Raw genomic sequence first — 12054 nt, 5'->3', positions numbered from 1 at the left:
TTTCTCTTTTGCCCTTCTCATGTCCACCTGGTGATTAACAGTGGATTGCCTGGAGGCAGAGCAAAGTTGTAAAGGCAAAAATTACTTCAGCTTCAAAAGGGCATATCAGGACAGATGAAGAAAAAACTTTGACATGTTATTAATCTGAATAAAGGCACAGTTACCCTTCACACCACTATTACTGGAAAACGGGCTCCAAGTCCAGGACTTGCCCTCACCCACCCGATGCTGTTAACATACAGAGGGGCAAAATGTGGAGAAAAACCCAATGTAACTAGTTACATTTTAAATATTGTGTTTAGATCACGGGGGCGCGGTGGCGCGGTGGGCTGGACCGGGTCCTGCTCTCTGGTGGGTCCGGGGTTCGAGTCCTGCTTGGGGTGCCTTGCGACGGACTGGCGTCCCATCCTGGGTGTGTCCCCTCCCTCTCCGGCCTTACGCCCTGTGTTGCCGGGTAGGCTCCGGTTCCCCGTGACCCCGTATGGGATGAGCGGTTCTGAAAATGTGTGTGTGTGTGTGTGTGTTTAGATCGCGGGGGCGCGGGGGCGCGGTGGGCTGGACCGGGTCCTGCTCTCTGGTGGGTCCGGGGTTCGAGTCCTGCTTGGGGTGCCTTGCGACGGACTGGCGTCCCATCCTGGGTGTGTCCCCTCCCCTTCTGGCCTTACGCCCTGTGTTGCCGGGTAGGCTCCGGTTCCCCGCGACCCTGTATGGGACAAGCGGTTCTGAAAATGTGTGTGTGTGTGTGTGTGTATTTCAGGATAAGTACCTTGATCAAGGGTACTGCAGAAAGAGGTTGGATTCAGTCCCATGTCCTTTGTTTGTAAGGTGACAGCATTAAGCACTATGCTGCTTCTGCTGCTCTCTTTCATGCTGGCATCTGCATTGCAACCAGTCCTTCCTCTGCATGACCATAGGAAGTGGTGGTTGGTTGGGTGAGATCTCCTGTGAGGAAGCAATGGAAATTCATGAGATAGTTTAGAGGGAATGCTGGGTTCAAAGTTTGCAGCTCGGGAACTAGTATCATTATGCCCAGAAAAGCAGCAGAGATAGAGAACCAACCACAACTAACAGTGTTTCTGGCTGCTCCTTTCTTCCTCCTCAGATCTTTCACTATGTGAATTCTCACTGGCGTAGAAATGCATCTTGAACATTCCCAGATGTTGTGAAGGAAACACCCTACTGTCTGGCTGCTGAGAAACCAAAACAGAAATTTCCTGAGATTCTAAAAAAAGCAAAATGTAACTGGCTTGTGTCATTCCATCTAATTTGCTGGAGAGCTGTAAGATATTTGGTCATGTTTCCCAAAAAGAAAAAAAAATTAAACATAAAATTCTGTAATAAACTGCCAAGTGTTAAGGCTGATTTGGATGTCACGTCCAACCAAATATACACCTGGAAAAGAAATGTACACCTGGCACAAACATGGAGGCTGACTGAGGAAGAGCCCTACTGTAACAGTCATGAGCAAGTTGCCCAAGAACTTTAGTAAAATTAATGGCCTTGCCCAGCCGGAACCTGGACTACATAAATGCAACTATCACTGTAATGCATGAGTTCCCGTTAGGCTGAAAGGGAGAGTACAGGGATGTAGTAATGGGCCTGGTTTATCTCAGCTCATGCTACACAAGAAATTCATATGTCTCTACTACGCACTGGCCTGCTGCCCCAGAGCCAGCTCACACACATTACTGTCAGATGGCATCACTGCTTCTGGTAAAACCTGCAAAACACAGAGCTCAGATCATTGCATGTACTCACTGAGAATAAGAGTAAAATGGGGAATATTACATAGCATGTTAAATTGTTTCCTCTTTAGCTCATTTTGTGCTAACAAATCCACACCGAGATGGCTCTTCCCAAGTCAAGTCAAGGCAAGTCAGAACAGTACACAAGACTACATAAAGAGCAAATTCACAGCAGTGTGAAACAAGTGCAAGACAATAAATATACAGAACAGAACAGTAGATACACAGGACAATAAATTCACAGGACATGGGCTGTAAACTGTAAACCATTTTGTAGTGTGAAAGTAACATGCACCATGCTATATGCATTCATATTATATTCTCCAACCTTCAGTGGCGGATTTAGGCATGGGCGACATGGGCAAACGCCCAGGGCAGCATCTTACCGGGGGCAGCACGGGGTGCCCAGGGGAAAAAAAAAAAAAAGAAAAGAATGTGCGATCAGGTTTTTACTGCTTATTTGGACGTCACGTCTGCGCAGACCGTTCGGCGTATGACATCAAAGTTCTGCGGGAGCGTCTCACAAGCAGACTGCACCTCCATATGCTTTCGAATCGCTCTTGTAGTAGTTTTATATCATACGCGGCTCTGATTGTGCAGCACAGGAACATAGTCGAACACACACCTGTACTCTTAATAAGAAATACAAGAAGGACGGGCAGGGTTAGTTGACATCACCTCAGGGCATCCAATTGCAACACCTGAGGTAACATCTGCAAGGAGAGCAGGAGGGGAGGGGGAGCGAGCGAGAGAGGTTTTTTTGGGGGGAGAAGGGGGGCGCTGAGCAGGGGGTTCTCCCAGGGCATCATAGATATTTCAGCATTTCCAAGTTACTTATTAGCTACAGATATGACCAGTAACTTGGAAATGTCCTTTTATTGGGAGATGCTGTGCAGAGTCCTCTGATAGCTGTTATGTTAAAACCATGAAAAACAGAAAACTCTCAGAGGGGAGGGCTGTGGGTTGGTTTCACAGGATAATTTTTAATCTGTTACAAATCATCTCCGCACTATTGGAGCGTTTCATGCCAAGCAGGTGGAGTAAAGTTGTTAAATAAACAGGAGAAATTTGAACTGGAGTGGTATTGGTGACACAAGGTGAAGGAAGATGCACGTTCTGTTGCCAGTCCTTCTTGCCATCTTGGCATGCTTGCTTGGGGGACTGTACCTCCTGGGGGCCTTTCGCAGGCGTCGCCCCGGAGAGCCGCCGCTGGACAAAGGGCCCATGCCTTGGCTCGGACATGTGCTGGAATTCCGGAGGGACACCTCCAAGTTTCTCCAGAGGATGAAAAAGAAACATGGGGACATTTTCACTGTGCAGCTGGGAGGCTTTTACTTCACATTCATCATGGACCCCCTGTCCTTTGGAGCAGTAGTTAAGGAGTCCAGAGGAAAACTGGACTTTTTCAAGTTTGCAGAGCAGCTGGTGGCGAGGGTGTTTGGCTACATGGCCATGGAGAATGAACATAAGCACATGCAGCTGTCCAGCAACAAGCATCTGATGGGAGACGGCCTGGTGGTCATGACTCAGGCTATGATGGGAAACCTGCAGAACTTGATGCTATACAGCTTGGGCCAGGGTGACAACCAGAAGACCTGGAAGGAAGAGGCACTGTTCAACTACTGCTACAACATTTTGTTCCGGGCTGGTTACTTGACTCTCTTCGGCAACGAGGTTGCTTGCTCCTCAAAAAGTCCAGAGAAAGCTGAAGAGCTTGACAGGGTGACCTCCAATGAGCTCTTCTATAAGTTCCAGAAGTATGACAAGCTTTTCCCTGATTTGGCCTATGGGGTCTTACCCCCAAGAGAGAAGATGGAAGCTGAGAGGCTGAAGAGGTTGTTCTGGGACAAATTTTCTGTTGAGAACGTTAATAAAAGAGAGAACGTCAGTGGATGGATTTTGGAACATCAGCAGTTCAGGGAAGAGAATGGAGTGGAGAAGTCCATGCAGGACCGGTTCATGTTCCTACTGCTCTGGGCCTCACAGAGTAATACAGGCCCTACAGCCTTCTGGCTTCTTCTGTACCTCATGAAGCACCCAGAAGCTATGAGAGCTGTCCAGAAGGAGGTGGAGGAGGTGCTGAGGGCCACAGAGCAGACGGTGAAGCCAGGAGGCCCCCTCATTAACCTGACTCGTGACATGCTGCTCCAGACCCCTGTCCTTGACGGTGTTGTTGAGGAAACCTTGAGACTGACAACTGCCCCAGTTCTTACTAGAGCCGTTGTGGAGGACATGATCTTGAAGATGGCTGATGGACGCGAGTACAAAGTCCGCCAGGGTGACCGCGTCTCCCTTTTCCCCTATGTCGCTGTCCATATTGACCCAGATGTCCACCCTGATCCACTCACTTTCAAGTACGACCGCTTCCTCACACCAGAAGGGACCAGGAAAACAGACTTCTATAAGAATGGCAAGAAGGTGAAGTACTACAGCATGCCCTGGGGTGCCGGGGTGTCCATGTGTCCAGGCCGCTTCTTTGCCACCGGTGAGGTGAAGCAGTTTGTGTTTCTCATGCTGTCATACTTTGAGTTTGAGCTGACGGATCCAGAAGAGAAGATTCCATCGATTAATTGCAGGCGCTGGGGGTTCGGATCCATGCACCCAACAAGAAATGTCCAGTTCAGATACAGGTTGAGGTTCTAATTCTAAAGACAATGCCAGAACTCATGTTGAATATGGATTAATTTGTGATCATTATTTTCTTTAGTGCCACATGCAAACTTTGTTTAGGCCATTTCCCATTATGCAAAATCTTTCAAAGCACAATAAACATGTGAAATAGATATTTTGTGTTTTGTATGGTAAAAGATGTCCATGTAGCTTTTTCACTGATTGCTGAGAATTTATTAATTGCAAGTGACCTCAAAGAAACACACACACACACACACACACACACACACACACACACACACACACACACACACACACACACACACACACATTTTCAGAGCCGCTCATCCCATACGGGGCTACGGGGAACCGGAGCCTACCCGGCAACACAGGGTGTAAGGCCGGAGGGGGAGGGGACACACCCAGGACGGGACGCCAGTCCGTCGCAAGGTACCCCAAGCGGAACTCGAACCCCAGACCCACCAGACCCACCAGACAGCAGGACTGTGGCCCAACCCACTGCGCCACCGCACCCCCCCTCAAAAAAACATTTGAAGGAAAATGCACTGAGAATAACTAAAGTCAGTTTTAATGCTAAAGTAAGTGCCTTATTAGAGCGAGATTAGTGCTTCTTGTTTCATTTGAAGAGTGCAATGCAGAGACAACCACTTGTAACACATTTTAGTATATGTTCAAATTCATTGTGCCATGCAAATATTAAATTTCCTAGAATGAAAGCTTGTCAGAAATGTCCATGTTATGCAAATTCTAGCTCTAACTTCCATAGCACAACTGTATAGTAAAGGCAACTGTTGGGAAATATGTTATTATTAAATTTCATTTTTGTTATGCTCTTGAAATTAATCAGCACAACCACCCTGTCAGCATACAAGTACTGTATGTATGCTGTGCCCTTTTGATCCTAGTGTCATGTTTCCAACTGGGAAGTGAGTCGTCAGACCCAAGTGCAGAGCTGAGGCATCCTTGATTGGGGTCAAGTTGTGGTCAGGAATACAGGCGGGGGTCACCGAGGAGGGATCGTTGTTAACAGGAGAACGACCGGTACATCGCTAGAGCCGGGTTGTCATGGAAACAGCAGGGGCTGGTACCCTAACACGCACTGAAATGGGGAACAGCCAGTGAACACATGAGGCAGGGTGTTATGTGCACATTCGGACCGTGGTAAAAATCTCACCTACTACTGTGGCTTCTCTGTGCAGTAGCTTCGCAAGAACCTGCTGATATCCTGTTGGAGCTGTTTCACTTGCCCATTCGCCTGCAGATGGTACCCCGACATTAGGTTCATGGATACTCCCAGCTTCTGCCAGAACGCTTTTCGTAGCTGGGAGGTGAACTGTGGCCCCCGGTCAGACACTATGTTTTCAGGGAACCCAAAGAGGCGAAACACATCGAAAAATAAGAGCTCCACAGTTTCTAGTGCTATTGGGAGCCTGGGGAGGGGTACCAGACAGCAAGCCTTGGAAAACCTATCCACAATGGTCGTTACAGTGGTCTTACCATCCGAGGCAGGAAGGTCCACTAGGAAGTCCAAAGCGATGTGGGACCAGGGATGGTTGGGCACTGGCAGGGGTTCCAGTAGCCTGGTCGGCTTCTGGGTTGACGGCTTGGCTTGGACGCATACCCGGCACTCCTGGACACAGTCCTGGGGGTCTTTGGGTAGAGATGGCCACCAAAAGTGCTTCTGGAGGAGGGCTTGGGTTTTGCTATACCCAGGGTGCCCTGCTGTGGGATGGTCATGAGCCCACTGCAGGATGGTCGCTCGCATACTGGGGGTAGGTGCTGTTTCCCCACGGGTTTACCTCAGGGTTCTGGTTCTGTAGCTTGGGCCTGAGCGAGCTCTCGGCAGAACTTCCACTGTACCGGAGCCACGAAGCAGGTCAGAGGAAGGATGAACTTCGGGTCCTGTTTGATTGGCTCCCGTTCGTGCATGCACGAGAGGGCATCAGCCTTGGTATTTTTACTGTCAGGCCGATACGTGACGATGAAATTGAAACAGGTTAAAAAGAGAGCCTACCTGGTTTGTTGAGGGTTGAGGCGTCTCGCTGTCTGCAGGTATGTTGCGTGCCCTCGAGCCAGTGCCTCCACTCCTCGAGGGCCAGTTTTACAGCCAGAAGTTCTCTATTCCCAATGTCATAGTTTCTCTTGGCCTGGGACATCTTCTTCGAGAAGAAGACGCAAGGGTGCAACTTAGGTGGATCCCCCTGGTGTTGGGACAGTACATCTCTGACCCCGGTTTCCGAGGCATCTACTTCCACCACAAACGGCGCTTCCGGATCTGGATGGCACAGGATCGGAGCCGTCATGAACCGGGTCTTGAGGGCCTTGAAGGTGCGATGTGCCTCCTCTCTCCAGGGGAGCCTGGCTTTCTTGGTAGAGGTTAGCGCAGTCAAAGGGGCAGCCAGAGTACTAAAGGGGTGAATGAACCAGCAGTAAAAATTGGCAAACCCAAGGAAGCTCTGTAGGGCCTTTACAGTGGTTAGCCGCTGCCATTGGGGAACAGCCCTTACCTTCTCTGGGTCCATAGCCACTCCCTCTTTGCTGAGGACGAATCCCAGGAAGGATACCTGCGCCTGGTGGAATTGGCACTTCTCCCCCTTGACAAAGAGACGATGTTGCAACAGTCACTGTAGAACCTGTCGGACCAGGGCCACATGCTGTTCTTGAGATGGGGAATAGATAAGAATGTCGTCAAGATACACCAACACCCCGTGATTGACGAGGTCCCCAAGGATGTGGTTCACAAATGCCTGGAAGACACTTGGAGCATTAGCAAGACCGAAAGGCATAACTAGGTTGTAGCATGCCAGGGCAGTCTGAAGGGGGGGTGGAGTCGGGGATGGAACGACAGCAGCTGAACTTAATCAATGCCTCTATTTCTTTTCCTGCCTCGACCAGTGAGGAGAGAGAGTGACTAAGGAGCTGACACCAGAGACGACCCGAGACGTGAGAGAGAGAGAGAGAGAGAGAGAGAGAGAGAGAGAGAGAGAGAGCATGACCCCGATCACCCCCATGAAATAGCAATTCTCTGTAGCCCCGTTTCCCCCCCCTCCCCTTTTGTCTGTTGACCCTCAGAATGTTGACTAAACCCAGCCCTCTCTAGCAACCCTGGTGACTGTGCCGGCAGTTCTTTCTTACATAGGTATTCATAGTGGCCCAGGGTAGTGCTAAAAGCCATCTTCCACTCATCCCCCTTGCGGATTTTTACCAGGTTGTAGGCACTGCATAGGTCCAACTTGGTGAACCACTGTGCTCAGTGGACATGTTCCAGGGTGGCTGTGATGAGGGGCAAGGGATGAGAGTATTTCACGGTTATGCGGTTCAAAACACGGTAATCTATACAGGGGCGGAGGCCCCCGTCTTTCTTCTCGATAAAAAAGAACCCAGTGGCTGCCGGTGAGGTGGACGGGTGAATGATCCCAGCCACAAGGGCTTCCGAGATGTACTGTTGCATCGCCTGTTGTTCGGGTATGGAAAGCGGGTATACCCGCCCCCGAGGAGGTGTTGGTCCTGGGAGAAGGTCTAAGACACAATCCTAGGGCCGATGTGGAGGGAGCACCACTGCCTGCACCTTACTGAAAATTTCAGTCAGGTCTTGATATTCAGGGGGTATAGGTACCTGCGGGGGAGAGTCAGAACACTCGACCGAAGTGGCCCTGCATGGCAGCCTCAAACAGGTCCTCTTGCACTGCAGGCCCTAGGACACCAATTCTTCCGTCCCCCACTGGAAGACTGGGTCATGCAGGGCCAGCCAGGGAAACTCGAGGATCACCTGGTCTCGGGACCCACGATAAGGCAAAACTACAACCTCTCCTTGTGGCAGGTCACTACCCCCAGGTGGAGGGATTCAGTATGGGAGTTGACAAATCCTCAGCCCAGGGGCTGTCCATCCAGTGCACTCACCCTCATCCGGGTCTTGCATGGGCCCGTGGGCACGCAATGTGTTGTCGCGAACCCTGTGTCCATGAAACGCCCGCCCGCCCCAGAGTCCACCAATGCTTGGGTCTCCACCGAGTGCTTCCCCCAGGATATAACCACAAGAACAGTGAGACGGTTACATTGAAGCACACCACTAACCTGGGGCCTGGGGCAGATTGGGCAATCAATCAGGAGGTGCCCTGGGTTTCCGCAGTAAAGACACAAGCGGCTTCAAGAGTCTTCGCTGCCATTCTTCTGCAGTGAGGCGGCCATGCCCCGGCTGCGTGGGTCCGCGATGGGGAACATGTCACCAGAACGCGTCTCAGGTGGGGCTCGCGGTCCTGGGTGAGGTTGTCAAGTGTGACGGCAGTCTTGATAAACTGGTCCAGCATCCACCTCTTTCCCCAGAACGCGAGCTTCTTTTATAACCTGGGGTTCAGTCTGCGCCAAAAGCAGGCGAGCTGGGCAGTCCTAAATTCCGCCGCATAGTCGGCGGCCGAGTAGTCGCCTTGCTCCAGGTCCAGTAGGTGCTCGCTGGCAACCTGGTCGCAGTTCGGGAGCCCAAACACTGCCTGGAAGTGGGCTTTGAAGTCCTTGTAAGAGTCCTGGAAACAGCTCCCTCTGGCAGCGGTGGCCCAGTCCAGAGCCCGGCCCATCAGGAGGGAGATCAGGAAGGCCACATGGCTCCGGTCTGAGTGGTACACCTGTGGCAGGCTGCCGAAGACAGCCCGCACATCAGGATGGGGTGCCATCATACCTCGCCCGGGTGGCCAGGCAGGGCTCATGTTCGGGAGGTGGTGCTGGTGCGATGGCTGCTGCGGGGTTCTGGTCCTCTGGGGCCGGGCTGGCTCTTGCAATCCGCCCCTGTATCTGCAGTGCGTTCACCAGGTCCTGGAAATCGCAGGTCAGGCGGCTGAGAGCCTGTTCGTGTGCTCCCAGCAGCTCTGTCTGCGAGGGAAGCGCACGCTGGTAGTGCGCATGCTCTGCTGGGTCTGTGTTTGAGGCGGAGCCATCTGTCATGTTTCGAACTGGGAAGTGAGTCGTCAGACCCAAGTGCAGAGTTGAGGTGTCCTTGAACGGGGGCAATCCAAAAGTTGTGGTGAGGAACATGGGGAGTGTGGTGGCATAGTGGGTTTGACTGGGTCCTGCTCTGCAGTGGATCTGGAGTTTGAGTCCTGCTGGGGGTGCCCTGGGACGGACTGGCATCCCAGCCTGGATGTGTCTCTGGCCCTATGCCCTGTGTTGCTGGGTTAGGCCCCATGACCCCATATAGGACAAGCAGTTTCAGATGATGTGTGTATGGCCAGGAATACAAGCGGGGGTCACCGAGGAGCAATCATCATTAACAGGAGAATCCAAAACAGTAAGTCAAAGCATAAGCTAAAAGGTAAGGGACATGAGGAGGGAAACAGGGTACAACCCACCTTTTCCAGATCCACTTCACCTAAGATCTCTCCAGCTCATACAGGGTGTAGCTGTTCACGCATCGTAACTCCAGAAGCATCCCCAGATACAACCTTCATTCAGCCATTACTCTGGTATTGTACTGCTCATTTGTGTATCTTATAATATTTAATTTAAAAAAAAAAGTTAAAAAATAAATTAATAAAAAATTGGTGTGAATATTGGGATTTGTCTATCCTGTGTTTTATGCACCTACTTGAACAATGAACCTCGGTGCAGCAAGTGGTGGGGAACAAACTAGGTTTGCTTGAGATTTTCATGTGCGTAGCTATGTCTGCTTCTCTCAATGTAATGCATAAATTGTACTTTTACTGAGATGTACATTGCTTTGGACAAAAGCTTCTGCTAAATGAATAAATGTAAATGTACAGGAGAAAGGGCGAGGAGTGGAAACAAGGACAGGAAGGTCAGGAGAAGAACAGAAGTCTTAGAGAGATGCAAGCGAGTAGTAAGGCTGAACGTGGTTTTCTGTTTGACTTCGCACCGCGCCTCCCTTTTATGTTCTGGTCCCCTGATCCGCAGCAGGTGTTTCTCTTTGCGCCGAGCCAGAGGGCACGACACCTAGAGATTAACAAACCAGCTTTTTAATGTTTGATAACCAGTTTTTTTGCTGTGAACAAACAGACCACGGTTGAGCAAAAACTGAAATATTTTTAAATAACTTTTTGTGTGTGCCTGAAGTGGCACAAGTAAGATGTTGCCAAGTGGGTTTCTTTTATCACCAGGTCAGCATTTAGTGCTTATAATTTAACTAAAATTGCAATAAAAAAACTACAGGGGCTAACAATTTAGGGCAGCAGTTAGTGGTCATGGTTCATTTTTCCCTACAGCTAACCCTTCACTATTGTCACGCAGAACAAAAGATGCGGGGATGGCTGGACCCAAGTGCGGGATCGTTTGGCAGTAACCAAGGGGTTTGGTCAGTTCTTGCTGTCATGGAAGGGCGATGAGTTGGTCGATCAGCGGTGAGAATGCGAGCAAGGATCCGTGGATGTAGTCAGGAGACGATGCGAATGGTCTGAAGCCAGGAAACGAAGAACTGGTGCTAGGACTGAAGGAGGTCGGGACATGAGCGAAAAAGGGGAACAGTTGTCTCAGGGACATTCTGTGAGAGTGAAGGGGCTGAGGAGGGTCTTTTAAAGGCGAATGCTCTGATTGCCGTCCGGTGCTTCATTGGCGTCGGGTGCTGTTGGTTGTGGTGTGGGCATGGACGTGGACGTTGCAACTATTGGTTCTGTCCTGCTGCAGGTGGCCAGTATCTCGTCTTGCTTGTGCTGATGAGCTTCTGCTGTGATTGATACCCCAAAAGGAACTTTGAGCCATCATTTTCTCAACATGAGGTCCATGATGTTGTTTTATAGCTGCTCTCCATATACAGTCTGCATTAAAAACAAATCCATTTCAAGCTCCTGCTCTTGTGAACACTCTTGCATTTGGAAGCTTGTATAATTTCAATACACCTTATGCTGGCATGATGCAGTTTGCCCTGAGCAAATCTTTTTTACGATACTCCACCTTCATCTCTAAGATCATCAACTCCTCGCTCTCCTCTGGCTGTTTCCCAGCTGCCTTCAAAACCGCTCTAATTTCACCTCTGTTAAAAAACACTCTCTCTGGATCCCAATCTGGTTGAAAATTACAGACCGGTCTCTCTCCTCTCCTTCCTGTCTAAAATCCTACAGTGGGTAGCCTGTGATCGCCTGTCTGATTTCCTCACCCAGAACCATCTCCTCGATGGTTATCAGTCTGGTTTCAAAATTAGTCACTCCACTGAGATGGCCCTTCTGGTGGTGTCTGATGCTCTCCAAGCCGCTAGAGCTGCCTCCCTCTCCTCGGTCCTCATCCTCCTCGATCTGTCTGCGGCATTTGACACAGTCAACCACTGGATTCTACTCTCTCCTCTCTTAACCAGCTTGGGATCAAAGGTGTGGCACTAAGATGGTTTGAGTCCTACTTATCTGACAGATCATATCAAGTGGTCTGGCAGAGCTCTCATTCTTCTCCTCTGCCTCTCTCAACCAGGGTCCCACAGGGCTTGGTATTGGGTCCTCTTCTTTTCTCGATCTACAGCTCCTCCCTTGGTCCAGTCGTAGCCATGGATTCAAATACCACTGCTATGCTGATGATACTCAGTTCTTCCTCTCCTTTTCACCTGGTGCGTCAGACATCTCCGCACGCATTGCTGCCTGCCTGTCTGACATCTCTTCATGGATGCCTGATCACCACCTCCAACTCAACCTTCCTCAAACAGAGATTCTTTACCTCCCAGCTGGCCCATCCTCCTATCACAATCTATCGA

General features: G+C 50.3%; 1 protein-coding gene across 1 annotated transcript; it reads left to right on the top strand.

The window, feature by feature from the left end:
- The first annotated feature begins 2829 nt into the window (after positions 1-2829).
- Positions 2830-4403, top strand: LOC108919335 (5-beta-cholestane-3-alpha,7-alpha-diol 12-alpha-hydroxylase-like). Its single transcript, XM_018727257.2, has one exon. The coding sequence runs from the start codon at positions 2853-2855 to the stop codon at positions 4386-4388; it is 1536 nt and encodes a 511-aa protein (XP_018582773.2). The 5' UTR covers positions 2830-2852; the 3' UTR covers positions 4389-4403.
- The last annotated feature ends 7651 nt before the right edge of the window (positions 4404-12054 follow it).

This window comes from Scleropages formosus, chromosome 7 (genome assembly GCF_900964775.1).
Source record: "Scleropages formosus chromosome 7, fSclFor1.1, whole genome shotgun sequence".
NCBI lineage: Eukaryota > Metazoa > Chordata > Actinopteri > Osteoglossiformes > Osteoglossidae > Scleropages > Scleropages formosus.
This window is presented reverse-complemented; position numbering and strand designations above follow the sequence as displayed.